The following is a 20,369-nucleotide window of genomic DNA, read 5'->3' on the forward strand; positions in this document are numbered from 1 at the left end:
TGAGGGTGGCCAAATTCCTTTGCTGTCCTTGGTGAGTTCTAACGAAGGTCTCCTGTCCCTTTTCAGAGCTGCATGCTCCTGGGAGGCCGGAAGACCACGGACATCCCTCTGGAGGGCTACCTGTTATCTCCTATTCAGAGGATCTGCAAGTACCCCCTCCTCCTCAAGGTGAGACGTTCCCCCTGTTCCTTTCCCCCATTTTGAAGCGACAGAAAATTCAGCTTTACCTGGCTTAATCAAAAAAACAAACTTGTTAGTTCAGGTAGCTGAGAAGTTTAGGGGCAGCACCGGTTTGGGGCCCGGCTGCATCCAGGCCAGGACGCTGCCTTTTTCTCCCTGGTTCAATTCTGCTTCCCACCTTTCAGCTCTTATTTTCAGCATGGTAGCAGATGGCTGTAGTTACTGTGGCTTTGCTCCCTCTCAAGTTCAAAGACAAGGGGAAAGAGTGAGCCTCTCTTCCACTAGCTCTGACAAAAATCCTGAGAGTCACCCAGGCTTTGGTCATCTGTGGCCAGGAGAATGCAATATTAGGAATGCTTTGGGCCTGAGTCATGTGCTTTAATTTGAACCAATTACAGGAAGCCTTTGTTGTGCTGTTTGCCCTCCTCTCATATGCTTGGACTTGCGCTATGCCCCTGACCCAATCACTGTGAGCTGGGTAGTGTTGTGCTTTGATTGGCTGAGATATGGTCCAGTGACAGTGAGCAGGGCAGTGTCGTGTTCTGATTGGCTGAGACCACAGTCAGGTGCTCCACCCCTGAACCAATCAACCCTGAGCAAGCCAGCTCTGATCGGCACAGACTTGTGTCATGTGCTCCCACCAGTCACGGGATCCCACAGGCCAAAAGTCCAGTGATGGAAAGAGAGGAACCCCTTCACCCAAATCTGGGCTCTTGGTGGAAGAGGGGTGCGGGTGCAGATGCTGCGGGGACAAACCAGAGCCATCGGCACACCTGCTGTCTCCCTCCCCACCCAGCCACATTTGACTTAGTCTTGGTCTGGCAGACCAGGGGAGGATGTGCTGCTTGTGGAGGGCCCCTCCATCCTCAACTTCCGAGTCAGCTTCCAGGCAGATCTCCAGCTGGGTGGATGGCTCTGCCTCCGTCCACTGCTTTCAGCCCAGGCTTTTCCAGCCTTGGAGGTGGTGGCTGTTGGCCTGAGCCTGCCCTGGCTCCATCCTGAAGGCCTTCTGTCTGACAGCTGTTTCCTGGGGTCCCTGCTGGTGGATTAATTTGGCTGGTGGTGCCTCATTCATGCACCTGTGCACTGGGGCCAGATGCATCTTTGCTCCATGAGCTGAAAGGGAGAGGGAAGGGGAAAAGTACTAGGGATTCTTGAACTTGCCTTTCTGCTGGAGACAGTGTTTGACAAGACCCTCGTGGGGGCCATCAGCTCTGCCTGTGAACACAGGCCTTTAACATGCATATCAGTGGGTGGTGGGACCCAGCGCCTCCTCTGGCCTGCTGCTGTTTTTGCCTCCCAGGGAGCTGAAAGAACCATCTGCAGTTGTTCTTGCAGCTGCTTTGATCCCCAGACAGGTGTTGGAAATGCCATAAGTATCTCAGCTCTTCATCTTGGTGCTGAAGAAGCTCCAGGTGGAACTTGTAAATTGGTAACCTGTGGACTGCAGTGGACCTGCAGATATGCTTCACTTGATTTGTTTGGTGTGTTTTCCAAACTTGAATCAGTTGCCGGCATTTAAGAGGTAGTATTTTGCAGTGGTTTATGGCAGGGGTTGGCAAAACTGTGGCCTGTGAGCCAAATCCAGCCCATGGGCTGTTTTTGTACAATCCATGAGCTAAGAATGGTGTTTACATTAAAAAAATTTTTTTTTGATACTGGGGTAGGCGTTTATTAATTTATTTATTTTTGCTGTGTTGGGTCTTCGTTTCTGAGCGAGGGCTTTCTCTAGTTGTGGCAAGCGGGGGTCACTCTTCATTGTGGTGCGCCGGCCTCTCACTATCGCGGCCTCTCTTGTTGCGGAGCACAGGCTCCAGACGCGCAGGCTCAGTAGTTGTGGCTCACGGGCCCAGTTGCTCCATGGCATGTGGGATCCTCCCAGACCAGGGCTGGAACCCTTGTCCCCTGCATTAGCAGGCAGACTCTCAACCACTGCGCCACCAGGGAAGCCCTTACATTTTTTTAAGGATTGTTGAAAAAGCCCCCAAAACAAGCAAAGAAGAATATGTGACAGAGACCGAATGTGGCCAGCAAAGCCTAAAATATTTACAGTCTGGCCATTTACAGGAAAAATTTGCTAACCCCTGGATTAGAGCCAGGCTTTGCAGTCACAGGCTGTCTGGGTTTGAATTCTAGCTCTGCCATTTACTGGCTGCTTAACCTTGGGAAGGTCACTTTCCTGGGCCTCAGTTTCCCTGTCTGTAATACAGTGTTTGTATTAATAGTACTGATAGGGTTGATATGATGATTAAACATTTATTTACTTAATTCTTACAGCAACTCAGTGAAGTAGGCACTGTGATCAGCCCCATTTCAGAGATGAGGCACAGAGGCACAGACAAGGGAAGTGGCCCGTTTAAGGTCTCACGTTAGGTAAAGCAGGAGGAACCATGATTGGAACCTGGGAAGTCTGATTCTAGAGTTCTGCACCCTAACCATCAGGCTACACTGCCTGGTGAGAAGCACTTTGGAGAGTTAAGCCGCCGAAGTGCTGGGGTGTCGGGGACGCTGACCTCAGTTCCCTAGGTGGGGGTCTGGGAAGGTTGGTGGCCTTGTGTTTTGTGGCTTGGTGGCTAGTTTGCTCCTCCTTTCCTGGGTTTCAAAACCTTGAATATCTGACCCATTGGAAGAATCGCTAGCTACAGCCCCAGACCACAGCCAAGGTTCCCTAGGTATTAACACTTTGGTTTCTGGATCTTGGGAAAGTCTGGTATCCCAGTGGGCACTTGGAGTGGCAGTTTCCATAATGTATTTTAACAACCAGTGGGGCTGGACCTGTGTGTCCTGGTGGACTCTAAGCTTTCGCTGTGAAGTCCAGGTGTTTCTGAGGCCTGCTCAGCCCCATGGGCCACTCTGGCCCGGTGAGATTCGTGGGCTCTGGATTCCCAGGAGAGGAGAGAGAGAGAGAGAGAGAGAGAGAGAGAGAGAGAGAGAGAGAGAGAGAGAGAGAGAGAGAGAGAGAGAGAGAGAGAAGAACCCGCTGGCAATTGATGGAGGCATAACTGCCCACAGGAAACTATGAGGAAGCGGAGCTGTGGGTTTTCCTCCAGACCAAATGGCTGTTTACACGTCCCGTTTCCTCCATCTCCAGCTGTGTTTATCTGGGGCTCAGAGAGCACTGGGGCACCTGCCAGCAGGGCCTGAGAGTCCTGTGGGGACATGCCATGCTCCCTGCCCGACAGAATTGCTCAGAGTGTCCTGGCCTTTGGCACCCACAGCTGGAATGTTTGCATCAGAAAACAGCTGGGATTGAGGGGAACTCTACGTACTCCTCCTGAGTTCCTTTTTTTCTGTCACATTTTCCAGTGGCTTTTCAAAGATTATCCTATGAGCTTGGGGCAGCTGAGCCTGGACCCTCAGTCCTGCCCACACCCCCTCCGATTCTGACACCCTCGCAGATGTCCCTGTGGCCTTCTGAGCCCCCTTGTTTGAGCTGAACTTTGAATTGAGTGGGCGAACAGGGTCGAGGAGCCTGGGTGGGAAGGGGGACGAGGCGAAAATGGAAGTCTCTTTGGGAATAGCCCCCAAAGCTGACCTTGAAACGTTGCCTAAGAATAGCCAGAACATTCTATTTCAGCCTTCAGCCCAGGTCTGGGATAGCCAGTTGGCATTTTCAGGCTTTGCTGAGTTTTCCATCAACGTCTCGCAGGAAATGATTCAGGTTTGGGGTGCTGCCCCTGGTGCTCAAATGGCAAGTGCCCGAGGGGAGACCCACTGTCACGGACCCTTTTAGTTATCGCCTGGTGACGTGCAGATCTTACTGGCATGCGCGCCAGCTGCTGGCACAGCTCAGGGCCACAGTCGTGAGCAAGACAGACCCAGTGCCTGTCCCTTGGAGCTTCAGTCTCGGACTGGACCCACAAGGGCCTGGTATGTAATGGAAGCAGGTTGAGGCCGGCAGAGGACAAACAGGAGGGGCATATCTGTCTAAAGGGGCAGCTTCGCCTCCAGTCCCCTGTTCCCTTTGTCTCCTGCCTCTCTCACCCCTTCCTTTCAGTCTCCTTTGCTGATTCCTAACCTTCCAGGCCTCCAAGTGTAGGTGGGCTCAGTCCATGGGCCATTTTTCTATCCAGATTTGTACCTGCGATGGCCTCATCCATTCCATGCCCCACCCCCCTTTTAAAGTATATTCCAGAGTTGTGCAACCATCACCACAATAATTTTAGAACGTTTGCATCACCCCCAAGAGAAACTCTTGGATCCACGTACAGCTACTTCCCTTTTCCCTCCTCCCTGCAGCCCCCGGCAAGCACTCATCTACTTTCTGTCTCCGTGAATTTGCCTACTCTGGGCATTTCATATGAGTGGAATCATATAATATGTAACTTTTTGTGTCTGGCTTCTTTCACTTAGCACAATGTTTTCAAGGTTCATCGCGGTTGTAGTATACATCACTACTTCATTCCTTTTTGTGGCGGAATAATATTCCATTGTGTGGGTATACTGTGTTTCGCTTATCTGTTCATCAGTTGATGGGAGCTTGGGTTGCTCCCACTTTCTGGAGATTATGAATAATGCTGCTGTGGACATCCACGTAGAAGTTTCTAGGTGGACATTCCCATGGCTTTAGACCCCGTCTCTGTCCAATGACTTCCTGCCTGGACCTCTCGCCTAAACCTGGTCTTGTTCTCCTGCCCACTTGACTTCTCCGCTTGAAAGTCTCACAGGCACCTTCTACCTACCATATCCCAAACCAAACGCTTGCCTCTCCCCTTCCCCCAGACCTGTCTCCCCTCCCACCTACTGCCTCGTCCTCATCTCCGTAAATGGCAGATCAAACATTCTGGGCCCATACTGGGCACATCCTGGGAGCCATCTTCTGGGACAGCAGCTGCGGAGGGGTTGTGTCAGGGATGCTTTTGCAGGATCTCTGCTCAGGGTACAGCCTCGGGACCCTGCATAGGCGCCGGTGTCTTCTGCACCTCCCACGTCTGTCTGTGGGTGATGCAGCTGCCACCTACACACAGTGAGGACCTTGCCATTTGCTTGTTACCTCTGTCTCCTTGGCCGTCAGGAGTGTGGTGCCCCTGGGGCTGGCCCGTGGTCCATCACTACGGAGGTGTCGGCGTCAGTTCTTGGTGCAGCGGGATGACGGGGGAGTGCTGTGTTTCCCAGAGTGTGGGACGTGTACCGCTCACAGCTCGCCAAAGGATTTTAGGTGGCACAGGAGGAAACTTTATGTGGGGTGGGTGGTGGGAGAGGGGAGAAGATAACACCAAGCACAGTGAATCACACCGTGAGACTAGTACTTTCTTAACAAATCTCTTTCAGTCTTCCTGATTATCTCCAGGAGGGGAGCCGCAGTGGGTGCTGCAGTGTCTAGGGTTTTTGGAGCCGTTCATTCTTTTACCAACCATTGAGCAGCTATTGTATGTCAGGCATTATAGTAGGTGCTGGAGATACAAAGTGAACAAAAACCGCCCAAACCCCTTCTTCTGTGGTCTGACATTCTACTGGGGTGGTGGGGGGGTAGAAACAGACAACAAATGAATGAATAGGAAATGTATATACTTGTTTAGATGGCATGAATACTATGGAAAAAAAAAAAGATCAGGGTTAGTAAGGTCCAGGAGTGATGGATGGGGAAAGTGACATTTGTGCCAAGACCTCAAGGAGGTGAGGAAGGGGGCCATACAGATACCTGGGGGAAGAGTCTTCCAGACAGAGGGAAGAGCCAGTGCAAAGGCCCTGAGGCAGGAGTGCATCTGAGGAACAGTGAGGAGGCCTGTGTGACCAGAGGGGAGGACCTGAGGGAGAGAGTCGGGGAGTGAGGTTAGAGAAGTGATGGGCCCGGATTATGTGGGGCCTTGTGGGGTCTTTGTCTGCTCTGAGTGAGGTGGGCACCATGGGAAGGTTTTGAGCAGAGGAGGGACAGGATCTTAGTTTTCGTGGGATCCCTCAGGCTGTTTGTGGAGAAAGGACTGTGGGGTGATGAGGGTGGAGGCGAGGGGCGGGGAGACCAGGGAGGCGTTGATCCGAGTGGTCCAGGCAGGAGGTGACTGGACCAGAGTGGTGGTAGTGGAGACAGAGGCATTTTATGAGAACTGCCTCTTCACGTCATTTGCTCATTTTCTGCTGGATAGTTGTCTTTTGTGTTGATTTGCCAGAGCTCTTTCTCTTCATTCTGGCTACCTCGGGTCATCTCTTTGGAATTCTTCTCTGACCCTGATGTTACGAAGTGAGTTCCTAATCTGCTAGGGATCTGGCATTGTTACCGTCTTGCGGAGAAGGCACAGGAAGTCACAGGTCTCTTTTCTGTGGGCCCCTTTGCCACCGCTCTCGTCTTCCCCCCAACCACAGTGCGTGCCCTGCACCTTGCCTCTTGGGCTGAGCGCTGACACCTTGCCCACAGATGCTTCAGCACCTCTGACTGCACCAGCCCCAATTCGGGCTCTTTCCGTGGTGTGAGTTAACAATAGCCTCGGGCTGCTCAACTCCCTCAGCGTGGGGGACCTGCTCTCTCCTCTCCCGTTCAAAGCCAAGCTCCGATTCCTGATCTTACTAGGGGCCCTCCCAGACCACTCTTCCTGGGAGTCCTGCCTGCATTCTTCTTTCTGCCATGCTCTGCGTGATGGTTAAGAGTCTAAGTTCGAAAATGCAGCTCCACCTCTTCTTAGCTGTGTGACTGAGGGCAAGTTGCTGAACCTCTCTGTGCCCCCATTACCCTATCTGTAAAGTCGCTACCTCCCAGGCTTGTTGCAAAGATCAATGAGACAATGCCTGAGAAAACCCATGAGAGCACTTTGCATTTTATAGTCAGTCATGCTTGGCAAATGTTAGCTACTCTAATAATGTAATGATTTTTATTTTTATTGATCCCAACTCCTCCTCTCTCTAGTATTACCTCTTTGAGAAATGACGAACTCTCTGTGCCGCAGTTTGCTCCTCTGTCAAATAGTGCCTCTCATTGGTTATTGTGAAGATTATATGAAATAATACCTATAAAGGGTATAAGTGCCTAGTAAGTATGAGCTGTTTTTATTGTCTCAAAGTCTGTTTTGTTCAATATTAATAAGCTACCATAGGTTTCTTTTTTTTTGGCGGTACGCGGGCCTCTCACTGTCGTGGCCTGTCCCACCGCGGAGCACAGGCTCCGGACGCGCAGGCTCAGCGGCCGTGGCTCACGGGCCCAGCCGCTCTGCGGCATGTGGGATCTTCCCGGACCGGGGCACGAACCCGTGTCCCCTGCATCGGCAGGTGGACTCTCAACCACTGCGCCACCAGGGAAGCCCCCATAGGTTTCTTTTGATTAGTCTTTTCATGATATATCTTATTTCATCCTCTTACTATTAACAATTCTGTACCCTTTTTTAAAAATTAATTTGTATTGGAGTATAGTTGCTTTACAGTGTTGTGTTAGTTTCTGCTGTGCAGCAAAGTGAATCAGCTGTGTGCATACATATATCCCCTCTTTTTTGGATTTCCTTTCCATTTAGGTCACCACAGAGCAATGAGTAGAGTCCCTGTGCTATACAGCGGGTTCTCATTAGTTATCTGTTTTATGCACCGTAGTGTATATATGTCAATCCCAATCTCCCAGTTCATCCCACCCCCTCCTTCCCGCCTGCTATCCCCCTCCCCATACCCGTACATCTGTTCTCTACATCTGTGTCTCTATTTCTGCTTTGCAGATAAGTTCATCTCTGTCATTTTTCTAGATTCCACATGTAAGCGATATTGTACAGTAGTTGTTTTCCTCTTTCTGACTTACTTCACTCTGTATGAAAGTCTCTAGGTCCATCCACGTCTCTGCAAATTGCACAATTTCGTTCCTTGTTATGGCTGAGTAATATTCCATTGTATATATGTACCACATCTTCTTTATTCATTCTTCTGTTGATGGACACTTGGGTTGCTTCCATGTCCTGACTATTGTAAATAGAGCTGCAATGAACATTGTGGTACATGACTCTTTTTGAATTATGGTTTTCTCCAGGTACATGCCCAGTAGTGGGCTTGCTGGGTCATATGGTAGTTCTGGTAGTTCTGTCTTTAGTTTTTTAATGAACCTCCATACTGTTCTCTTTAGTGGCTGTATCAATTTATTGATACCTTCCCACCAACAGCGTAAGAGGGTTCCCTTTTCTCCACACCCTCTCCAGCATTTATTGTTTGTAGATTTTTTGATGATGGCCATTCTGACCAATGTGAGGTGATACCTCATTATAATTTTATTTGCATTTCTCTAATAATTAGTGACGTTGAGCATCTTTTCATGTGTTTGTTGGCCATCTGTATTGTACCTTTAGATTTTAGATACTTCTTTTGTAATCAGTATGAAGTTAAAGTTTTAAAATCTGTCCTGTCAGTCTCTATCGTTGAACAGGAGAGTTTATTTAGTCTACTTATATTTATTGTATTTATTGATATATTTGATCTCGTTTCTACCACCTTTATAAAATTCTTTTATTTGTCCTTTTTTTTTTTTTTTTTTGGGGTACACGGGCCTCTTATTGTTCTTGCCTCTCCCATTGTGGAGCACAGGCTCCGGACGTGCAGGCTCAGCAGTCATGGCTCACGGGCCCAGCCGCTCCACGGCATGTGGGATCTTCCTGGACTGGGACACGAACCCATGTCCCCTGCATCGGCAGGTGGACTCTCAACCACTGTGCCAACAGGGAAGCCCTGTCCTCTTTTTTTTAATGCTTCTTTTTTTCCCCCTTTCTTGCTTTATTTTGGATAGTTTTAGTTTTTTTGGTTTAGTTACTCTTGTTTTCTTCCTTCCTTTCTCCTGCCCTCCCCCCTTCCTTCCTTCCTTTCTTTTTTTTCTTCTACTAAATTGGTATTTAAAACTACCACTACCACCATCATTACCTCTCCCAATTTTACCCTCTCCTCTGTAGAGCCTGGAATTGGGAGTGCAGGATGTAGACTTTTGCAGTAAGGTGTGCTAGGACCTCCTTTGGAAGCTGGATATACAGTCACTGGATGTTGGAGCCCCACTACTGAATGTCAGTAGACACCAACCCAGGGTGTCAAACACGGGTGCCTGCAGGGCAGGTGAAAGAAGTGAGTGAGTAGATTGGATGTAACCCAGTGGGTTGGGATGGGGATTGTGACAGATTCTATAGCACACATGTCCCGTCTATGGGGGTGGCCACCACTCAGGTCAGCCAATTGCTGTTGTCCGGTGGAAACACAGACCAAAGGTGGCTAGAACTTCTGCTTTGCTGAGAGAGCTTGCCAATAGCATTTGGCCTGCAGCATCTGAATTGTGACCCAGGCTCTGATCCAGTCATGCATTGCGTAGCCAGGAGACCAAGGCTCGGAAAGGGGCTGAGACTTGCCCAAGGTCACATAGCATGTCCTCGTCAAAGCCAGAACATGAACTCCCAGAACTGAGCCCTCTTCCTGCTCTCTCCCCCCATCTCTCCAAGTGGAAGGAAGGAGTTTTTAAGACCCATGAGCATTATTTCCTTTCCCTCATTAATTCCTAATCCAAGGGGCTACAGTTTTCAACCTGCAGCAGGGGCTGGAATTGTTAAAATCGGAAATATATTGTCATGAAATATATTTCATATAGTTGGTATGCATGGAGGTTTTCTTTACCACGCCGGGCAGCTTTTCAGTTCTGGGTTTTCATGGACTTACAGATGTTTTTCGTTTCTTTTTTTTTTTCTTTTTTCTTTTTCTTCTTCTTCAAGTGGTGGTGGGTCTTGCTAGTACCTCTTCATTTGCATCTTGCTGTCACCCTAGACAGGGCATGAAGGGACCCAGAACTGAAATACCAGGAAGTCTTGATAATGAGATCAGAGCTTGGCTTCCTGAACTTTGATGGTGGTGCCTTGGGCAAAGGTCTGTGGACAGAGCCACAGCTGGTGCAGGATCGGCCCCTCCTGGAGCTGGGTGAGGTGTCCCTAGAAAGTGGGTGTGCTCCATGGGATCCAGCCCCCATTGGTGATGTTCCCATCCTCAAGGCTGCCTTCTTCTCTTTGTAGACAAGACAGCATGACTTTCTAACCCCATGTCTCCTTTTGAGCCTCCAGGAACCCCAAGTCACAGCAAGTAATGGGTATTGTCACTTCTTCCAGTGACAAATCCAGCTGTGTTTTCACTGTGGTTTTATGGATCTGTCTTTTTATGGCTGCATCCCAGGAGCTCAAATGACGCCATCGAGAATCAGGCTCTTCCCATCTCCTGGCTCAGATTTCCTCTGTGTGAACTTTATTCCTGGAGGCTCCCTTCTCCTGGTGGTAACATGGGCCTCCAGCAACCTCAGGCCTGCGTCTGATCGGCACGGCTACCAAGGGAGAAGAGAGTGTGTCTTTCCCAAATGTCCAAGGGCTCGTTAGGTCAGCTCCGGTCCCACAGGGATCAAACCTGCACCCGTAGCAGTGAAAGCATGGAGTCCTAACCACTGGACTGCCAGGGAGTTCCCCGCTGTGCTCTCCTTGAGCCGGTAGGTACGGCTGGGAGATGGAAGGCTCTCGAACACGCCCTGGGAGCTGGCCGGGAGTGGCCCCTCTTGGACTGCAGGGCGGGAGAGAGGACAGGGGAAAACCAGGGTCCCATTGCCTCCCTGTCTCATCCTCTGCACCCCTCTCTTCCTCTGCCTCTGGGCCCTGTGTTTTTCTCCTGGTCTTTTTCTGAAGCTCGAGCAAAGCTGAGCAAGAAAGGGGGAGTTGGCTGCAGCCACGTTTCCTTGATGCCCGGTTAGGCCTGGAGTTTGCGGCCCAGTGCCCACACCTCCGGGGACACGATGGGGCCGCACAGAGCAGACACCAGCGGGCTCCCTTTTGGTAAATGTGACGGGAGGGGAGCGGAAGCCGTGGGTTCCTCTACTCTGACATCCTCTCTTCCAGGAAGCCCTCACCTCGAGCCCTGCTTGCGAAACCACATGGGGCTGGCAGGACGGATGTTGGGGAAAGGTTACCCAGCCTGGCTCTAGAGGGGCTTCCACTGCTGATTCACGGGGTGACTCCCGCACACCCCCTCCCTTCTCTGCCCTCAGTGTTTTTAAGGAATACCCAGGGCCTGCCCCTGCTCAGACATTCCGTGTTTGTTCTAAGAGCCTACTTTTGGGGGTGTTCACGCCCTACTGGTACTGTTTCTGGAGGGGCCTGTGGATGTGGTGAGGTGTCTACCAGGTCCTGCTTTCTGTCTCTGTGGCCTTGGGCAAGAGGCCTTGCTTCTTTGTGCCTCAGTCTCCTCACCTGTAGAGTGAAGATAAAAACAGTACCTGCCTCTCTGGGATGATTTGAGGATGAAATGACTTAAGAAACTGAAGTTTGGAACAGTGCTTGATACACTTAGTAAGTGCTCAAGCTCTAGCTATTATGATTACTACCATGACTACAACTTCTACTGTTATTACTAGAAATAATAGTAAATGTAACAGCTGTGATTAGTATGGAAATAATTATGATGATGATAAATATTGTGTCCTTACTGATTACCAACACTTTTACATTCATCATTCTATTCGATCCGCGCAACAACCTTAGGATCTGATTCTGATCCCATTTCATAGATGTGCACACCTGGTCCACTTGGATCCTCTGAGGTCTTGCAGATCCAGAGGGTTTCTTCTTAGTTATGTGGCTCTCCCAAGATTCTTAACAAGCAGCTTTTGGGTTCCTTCCAGAAATACTGTTCTCTGAGCCAAGCCCTGTAAGTTCATGTAGCTGTTCCACCTTGGATGTGGATTCCAGGGTCTCCAACACCGTAGTCTGTCTCTTTTGAGCTTGACTCTGTTGTAACTTATTAAGACAGTGTTTTAAGTTCTGAATTGGGCAGGAGCCTCCTCACTTCCCTCCTTTTGCATGTGAGGCTTTTGTTAGTGCAGCTCAAGCTTCCATTAATTTTGAGGGTACCCATATTTGATGCTTGTCTGGGGCTGACTGGGGACACCTTTGGGCTTCTGAATCCTTGCAGTCTCTCTGGGATTGTGAAGCAGTAGAGACTCTTTCAAATACAAGGAATGGAAAAACTAGCTCAAACAGGTTTAATAAAAAATAAAAAATGAGCCCATGTAACTGAAAAGTATGTGGCTAGATGGTTTCGGGTGTGGCTAAATCCAGCTGTCATTAGGGAATTGCCAAACTCTTTTCCAAAGCTGCTGCACCATTTTATATTTTCTCCTGAAATGTATGAGGATTCCAGTTTCTCTACTTCCTCAAGAACATTTGTTATTCTTTGTCTTTTTGATTATAGCCATTCTAGGGGGGGTGTGAAGTGGTATCTCATTGTGGTTTTGTTTTGCATTTCTGTAATGACGAATGATATTGAGCATCTTTTCATGAGCTTATTGGCCATTTGTGTATCGTGTTTGGAGAAATGTCTGTTTAAATCCTTTGCTTATTTTTTAATTGAGTTGTCTTTTTTTAAAATTAATCAATTAATTAATTAAATTTTTGGCTGTGTTGGGTCCTCGTTGCTGTGTGTGGACTTTCTTTTGGTTGCAGCGAGAGAGGGCTACCCTTTGTTATGGTATATGGGCTTCTCATTGTGGTAGCTTCTCTTGTTGTGGAGCATGGGCTCTAGGCGCATGGGCTCAGTAGTTGCAGCACGCAGGCTCAGTAGTTGTGGCTCGCGGGCTCTAGAGTGCAGGCTCAGTAGTTGCGGCACACAGGCTTAGTTGCTCCATGGCATGTGGGATCTTCCCGGACCAGGGATTGAACCTGTGTCCCCTGCATTGGAAGGCAGATTCTTAACCACTGTGCCACCAGGGAAGCCCTGAGTTGTCTTTTTGTTAAGTTGTGAGAGTTCTTTGTATATACTGGATGCAAGTCCCTTGTCATAGATATAATTTACATGTTCTGTAGATTGTCTTTTCACTTTCTTTATAGTCTTTGAAGCACAATGTTTTAAATTTTGCTGAAGTCCAGTTTATCTAATTTATTTGTAGTTGCCTTTATATTTGGTGTCATATCTAGTAATGCTTTGCCTAACCCAAGGTCAAAAAGATTTATACCTTTGTTTTCTTCTAACAGTTTTATAGTTTCAGCTCTTACATTTAGTATTTATTTTTGTCTGTGTTGGGTCTTTGTTGCTGCGTGCAGGCTTTCTCTAGTTGTGGCGAGCGGGGGCTACTTTTCATTGTGGTGTGCGGGCTTCTCATTGTGGTGGCTTCTCTTGTTGCTGAACACGGACTCTAGGCGTGTGGGCATCAGGAGTTGTGGCATGCGGGTTCAGTAGTTGTGGCACACAGGCTCAGTAGTTGTGGCACACGGGCTTAGTTGCTCCATGGCATGTGGGATCTTCCCGGACCAGGGATCGAACCTGTGTCCCCTGCATTGGCAGGTGGATTCTTAACCACTACACCACCAGGGAAGTCCCTGTGATCCACTTTGAGTTAAATTTTGTGTGTAGTGTGAGGAAGGGGTCCAATTTTATTTTTTTTTGCATGTGGATATCCAATTTTCCCAGCAGCATTTGTTGAAAAGACTGTCCTTTCCCCATTTAATTGTCTTAGCACCTTGTTAAAAATTTATTGACTATAAATGTAAGGATTTCTTTCTGGACTCTCACTTCTTTTCCATTGACCTATATGCCTATCCTTATGCTAGTACTGTACCACCTCTTACGATTTGGAGAAGGAGTGTGCCAGTAAAGGGCACAGCAAGTGCAAAGGCCCAGAGGCAGGAATGGACCCTGAGTTTGTGGCTGGGCAGAGCAGAGTCAACACTCCCTTGTGAACCAAGACACCAAAGCCAATACCTTCCCCTCAGTTTTGGCCCAGCCAGGAACCTAGCCAGAAGGTCCTGCTCAGTTTCAATTCTCCATGCCCAGCAGTGATCTCAGGCAGGAGGAGAGGTGGGAGCAGCCAGGTAGAAGAGGGAAATAACCTTTTTCTCATTTTTACTAGCTACTGGGTGTTGGCAGCCCCTCAGGGAACCCATCAGTGGAGGATCGCTGAAATTCCAACTTTCCAGGGGTTTCGGATGTGGTGGTAGTGCCTCCCACGGTGTGACAGGCCCTAAAGCTCTCAGTCTCAAGAATAAGAGAGCTGAGGGCTTTGCACTTGTGGAGGGAGGTGGGAGGAGGTAGGATCGCACGGACACAGGCTGGAGAAGCATGGAGTACTGGTTAAAAACGTGGGCTCTGGACTTCAATTGCATGGGTTTGAATTTTGGCTCCACCCCTTAGCAATCTTCGACCTTGGACAAGTGACCTCGCTCTGGGTCTACCTCAGCTTCCTCATCTGTCACATGTATCAGGATATATTGTAGCTACAGTGACGGAGACCTGAAAGAACAGTGACTTAACGTGTAATGTTATTTCTGTACAAGGCAGTCCAGGGTTTATGTTCTTCCACCCCTGGGTTCTCAGATGTTCACACCGTGTCCACGTTCCAGCCCAGGGAAAGGGGAGACGGGCAAGGAAGACTGAAGCTGCACACACCGCAGTGATCAGAACCTGTGTCCAAGTGGATGGGAATGTTGCCTTTATTCCGGGTGGCCTTGTGCTCAGCTAAGAATCTGTTCTGTTGCTTTTGACCAGGGATCAGCAAGCTTTTCCTTTAAAGGACCAGATAGTAAATATTACAGGTTTCACAGGCCATATGGTCTCTGTCGCGACAATTCCACTCTGATGATGTGGCTACAAAGAAGTGAGGACAGCGGGGAAATGACTGAGCATAAAGCTTCGTTTATTGCAACAGGTGGTGGGTTGGACTTGGTCTGCAGGCTTTCATTTGACCCCCTGCTTTTAGAAGGAGAGGATGCTGGATCTGCTTTTGCAGGTTGAGCCTCTGTCATTGCTCACTTGGAGGAAACAGGGAGCTGGCTGGGTACACTCCCCTTTCGTGCCTTGGCTGGATTGACAGAGGTTCAGATGCTCAAAATTACTTATATTGGAGCATGGGGCTGGGGGTGCTTTGGGGAGTTCAGCTGAATTCCCCATCATAGGTCACAGGCTTCTATCGTAGTTTTATCTGTGGACATGTCTGCAAGCAGGCCGTCAGCTCCAGGAGAGTTGGGGCAGTGTCTGTGTCATCTGTGTCCTCAACAGAGGGCCCAGCCTGAGGCCAGGTACACAGGAGGCCTCACTGGATGGATGAATGGGGCACAGAGCTTCCTGGTTCCAGCCTTGAGCATCTCTTGCCTGCACCGTTGCAGTAGCCACTAGCCAGTCTTCCTGCTTTTACATTCACTTTATGTTCCCTCCAGTGCATCTTCCACTTGGCAGTCAGAGGGGTTTTTTAAAGGCTAAATAAATTGGATGGTGTTAGGCCTCAACTTATAACCCCCCATCGCCTCCCCATGGCTCTTGGGATGAAACCCAGAGACCACACCCAGGCCTTACCTGATCTGTGTTTGGTGTGTGCATCCAACCTCAGCACGTGTCCTTCTCCTTGGTCACTCTGCTGTAGCTTCCCTGGCCTCCTTGCTGTTTCTCACTGCCTCAGGGCCTTTGCTTGTGCTCTTCTCTTGCCTGGAGTGCTGTTCCCACAGATGTTTGTATAGCCTGTGCCCTTACTTCATTCAGGTCTCCACCCTGGGGCCCTTCTCCTCAGAGAGACCTTCTTGGACCAGTGCACCTCCCTCACTCTCTGTCCCTTCACTTGCCTGATGTTTCACCTAGCACTTAATCGATAATATAAATTATATTTACCAGAGAGGAAAGTATTCCTATTTAACTATCTGAAAGGTTATAAATAGTATAGACGTTCAGAGCGCTAACCTCAGAGCCAGACTGGTTAGGCTCAAGTCTGCTCCGTGACCTCAGGCAGGTGACCTGACCTCTCTGTGCCTCAGTTCTCAAATCTGTCAAATTAGGGCTTCCCTGGTAGTGCAGTGGTTGAGAATCTGCCTGCCAATGCAGGGGACACGGGTTCGAGCCCTGGTCTGGGAAGATCCCACATGCCGCGGAGCAACTAGGCCCGTGAGCCACAACTACTGAGCCTGCGCATCTGGAGCCTGTGCTGCACAACAAGAGAGCCCGCAATAGTGAGAGGCCCGCGCACCGCGATAAAGAGTGGCCCCCACTCGCCGCAACTAGAGAAAGCCCTTGCACAGAAACGAAGACCCAACACAGCCAAAAATCGATCAATCAATAAATTTATTTTTTAAAATATCTGTCAAATGAGGATAATAATAACTACCTCATAGGGTTGATGTGAGGATTGAGTGAGCTCAAAAAGAGTGTAAGCGCTCACTAAATGCTAGCTCTTATTATTACTGTTAGTGGTAATGCTCAACTTTTGGACTGTTCTCTTGACTGTGAGCTCCCTGAGGGCCATCTCAGTCTCTGTCCAGACCCCAGTGCTCTGGCACATACCTCTTGCTCAGTCTGTGTTGAGTGAGGAGTGAATGGAAACATGTCCCCTTTGTACAAAAAGCTCAACCCTCAGTGACCCGCCTGCCTCTGTCTTACTTCCTCCTTGAAGCCTTTCCGGCCACACTGTCCTTCTCCTTCTGTGATTTATCACGAGCGCTTTCACCACTTGGGGCTGTTGTTTGTGCGCCCCCCCCCCCCCGCAACCCCCATTCCTCGCTTCCTTCCTCCCTCCCCCTTCCCTTGGAGCACCTTTCCCAGCTCAGTTGCCTCCAGAGAGAGGGCTCCATCCTTCCCCACCCCTTGCTTCCTTTCTGGCCTGTCCCTGGGCCCAAGGCAGGTCCTCAGCAAACCCACAGGGTCCTGATGTTACAGAACATCTGGTCCTCGGGCCATTAGGATCTGCTCTCCAGAAAAGAGGCTGTTCATGTTCAGGCAGAGAAGAAATGAAGTGACTAGAGAAGACCTAGTTTTGGAGCTGGGCAGGGCATTCTCAGAACAACACCTGCCTGGCCCGTTGCTGCTGGCGGGCCCTGCTAACGTGTATTGTCCTACGGAAGCAGGACTGATAATGACCAGCGTAGACTGAGTGCTTACTGAGGCTGTACTTGCCCTCGGAGCTGCGTTTCCTGCGGTGTCTGATTTACCCCTCACCATGAGCAGAACCAGATGACCGGCTTCAAATCCACATTCCTCCTCTTACTTCTTGGAGCCTTTGGACTGTCCTGCTGAGCCTCCATCTCCTCCTCTGTTAAATGGATAATAACAGAACCTACCTCCCAGGCACAGAGTAAAGGCTCATCGTCACCATCCTCCCCCACATCACTGGCTTTCAGTCGATGAACCTGAGGCTCGGCATGGAGGGCGTCTGGCCCAAGGTCACCCAGCCGCAGAGGCCCAAGGTCACCCCACCGCCCAGGGGCAGAGCTAGCCCTGGAACCCATGTGGAACTGTACTGGGAACCAGCCCACTGGAGTGTCATATCTGTGATTTTTGAGGGAGCAGAGAGATGGAGAGATACTGGAACATCTGGGCATGTCAGGGCCAGATGATTAGAGAAACTTATCTCTGCCGGCGCTGTCCTGTCGGTTGAGTGATGCGACCTGAAAATCTTCCCTGATATCTTGAGGCCCAGCTGGTCTCTGCCGTCTCAGTTCCTTTCTTCATCACACTTACTATGGGGCTCAAACCCTTTGATTAAGACCGGCCTGACCTTTAGAGTGTCCCAGCCTGTGCTGGTGGTGAGGTGTGAGATGAGAGTGAGAAACAGTGGGGGAGGGGCTTGCAGATTAAGCCCCCCGACTGGCCTCTTTGTCCTCTTTACATGTTTCCTCCACGTCCCTGTGAAGGCAAGGGATTCTTTATACCCATTTTACAGATGAGAAAAACTGGGGGCTAGGGAGAGGCAGTGTCAATGGCCACCTCTCTGGCTGACCGGTTTCTCTCTGTCTCTGTCTCTTTCTTTCTCCTTCTCTCTCGCATTTACTCTTCTCCAGCCACACTGCCTCTGGCTGTTTCCCTTCCAGACTCCATACGCTCCCACCACGCCCCTTTGCGTTTGCTGTTCCTTTTACCAGGCATGCCCTTCCCCCAGATTTGTGTAGGACTCTCTCCCTTGCTTTTTTTTTTTTTTTTTTTTTTTTTTTTGGTTTGCGGGCCTCTCACTGTTGTGGCCTCTCTCGTTGCGGAGCACAGGCTCTGGACGCGCAGGCTCAGCTGCCATGGCTCATGGGACCAGCCGCTCCGCGGCATGTGGGATCTTCCCGGACTGGGGCACGAACCCGTGTTCCCTGCCTCGGCAGGCGGATTCTCAACCACTGCACCACCAGGGAAGCCCTCTCGCTTGCTTTATCCAGACCCTCTGTTCAGATGTCACCCCCTCAGAGGGCTTCCTTGACCTCCCTATCCGAAAGAACACCTCCTTTCCCAAGACCTTCTAGCCTCTCGTTCTGATGTGTCTTTGTAATTGACTTTTCTTCATTTTGGCCCACCTCCTTTATTAGAATGTAATAGCCACCAGATGAGGAATTTTTCTGTTTTATTAACAAAGTTGTCCACAGACTAGAACACTGCCTGTTGTGGAGGAGCTGCTCAGGGGACATTTATTAAATGAATGAATGAATGAATGAGTGATGTTCTCCAGCTTCAGATCACACAGTTTGTCCAGAGTAGAGTTGGGACTTGGTTCAGGCCCAGGTGTCCTGGAGGCTATTTGTTGCCCTCTGGGTTGATGTCCCTCATTCCTGCCCTCTCCTCTACCCTAGGAACTCGCCAAGAGGACCCCCGGCAAGCACCCTGACCACCCCGCGGTCCAGAGTGCCCTGCAGGCCATGAAGACCGTCTGTTCCAACATCAATGAGACCAAGCGGCAGATGGAGAAGCTGGAGGCCCTGGAGCAGCTGCAGTCACACATAGAAGGCTGGGAGGTGTGTCTGGGGCAGGAGGAACCTTCTGGGCTGGGGACAGGCCCGGGGGGTGCACAACTTGGGTTCAGACTGTGGTCTGGGCACCAGATTTGTCCTGTAGCATATTTTGTTTGGCCTCCATGGTGTTTGCAAAAAAAAAAAAAAAAAAAAAAAAAAATTTAATCATTTTTCAATTAGGTCCACATAAAAGTCTAGATTTAAAGTTTCTCTTAAAAAAATTGGTAACACTGGGCCCCCATTTTGCAGGTCAGCAGCCTCTGGAGCCTCTAGTTTTCCTCCATCTCCACCACTCCCCAGTCACTCTCCTTCACATGTTGCCTGTCTGCCTGGTGTCCCTTGAGCTTTTGACGCCAAGGTCAAGGGTAGCTTTTAAGGGTTCACTCCAGGATAGGATTCTGGCTTTGACACTCCCTTACCGGGTGACTGTAGGCAAATGTCTTAACTTCTCTGAACTTCGGTTTCCTTATCTATACCTGCATATAGTCGGTACTCAATAAGTGATAGGTACGGATATTACTATGATGATGATTATTAAGGGATGGGATTCTTGAGATCTTCTGTTGTGTCTTCCTTAAATTATTAGAGCTGTCCTAAAAAATCTGTAGAATGAAATGGGAAAATCTGAATAAATAAAAAAGTCAGTATCCGAGTAAGTGCAGCTGGAATGGGAGATTAAAGAGGAAAGACTCTCGGACACAGATAATTCTCTGAATCATCTGCCTTAGACCCTTTGGATTTTCTGGCACTTGCTACATTTGGGATGTCCACTTCATCTCCCTGTGTTGGGGAGTCCTAAATGAGACTGTATAGCTACGAGGTTGAGGGTATGGCTGCAGAGGGGAGGGACCTGTGTTCTAGAGGAGGTGGGTGTTGTGGATTAGTGTTTGTCAGGTACCCACTCTCCTCTGCCTGGCCTTCCTGCCCGGCTGAGGCTGGAGAACAAATAGTTGCATTTCTCAGACTCCTTTGTAGCTCAGGTTTGGGATATGATTGGCCAAGATCAGATCCAGCTGCTTGAGATTTGGAAAGCAGGAGTGGGAGGGAGGCCACCCTTGTGCTGTTTTTGCAGCAAAGCACAGCCGTGGTTGTGGTTGACTTCTGTGATAGCATTTGCAGAGGGCCTGGTTTCCAGCTTCTAAGTGTCAAGAGGAAGGGCATCCGTTGTGTTGTTGGTGTGTATCTAGCAGGATGGGGTGGCTTTGTAGCTGATAGTTGAGGCAACAGCTTCTGAGGGCCTGGAAGCAGCTTGGGCAGCATTTCCCTAGAATATCAGCTCGGGCAGGTGGTGGTCTGATTCTCCTTTTCCCCAGTTGGAGCAGGGGCAGTGGCTTCCCTGGAGGGCCAGTTCTACAGTGTTCTTGGTTTTCTGGCAGCTGTGATTCTAGGCTCTTCTAACCCTGCCAAGGATTGGATAAGGCCCTCATTTCTTTCTGCTTAAAATGAATTGCTTGGTTTCTGTTCCTGCACCTGAAAATTGTGTCAGGATGTGTCCTCTAAGGAATCACATTTCACCTTCATGATGTCAGAGCTCTGATTTGGTTTCTT

General features: G+C 49.5%; 1 protein-coding gene across 10 annotated transcripts in view; it reads left to right on the forward strand.

The window, feature by feature from the left end:
• The window catches only part of PREX1 (phosphatidylinositol-3,4,5-trisphosphate dependent Rac exchange factor 1), a 194,972-nt gene that overhangs the window by 98,566 nt on the left and 76,037 nt on the right, over window positions 1–20,369 (forward strand). For all 10 annotated transcript variants that reach the window (XM_067014051.1, XM_067014052.1, XM_059036024.2 and 7 more), the window contains 2 exons: window positions 67–168; window positions 18,663–18,824. In XM_067014051.1, coding sequence (XP_066870152.1) covers window positions 67–168; window positions 18,663–18,824 — 264 coding nt within the window. The remainder of the gene's footprint in view (window positions 1–66; window positions 169–18,662; window positions 18,825–20,369) is intronic.

The sequence above is a fragment of the Kogia breviceps genome, chromosome 14 (genome assembly GCF_026419965.1).
Source record: "Kogia breviceps isolate mKogBre1 chromosome 14, mKogBre1 haplotype 1, whole genome shotgun sequence".
In the NCBI taxonomy this organism is placed as follows: domain Eukaryota; kingdom Metazoa; phylum Chordata; class Mammalia; order Artiodactyla; family Physeteridae; genus Kogia; species Kogia breviceps.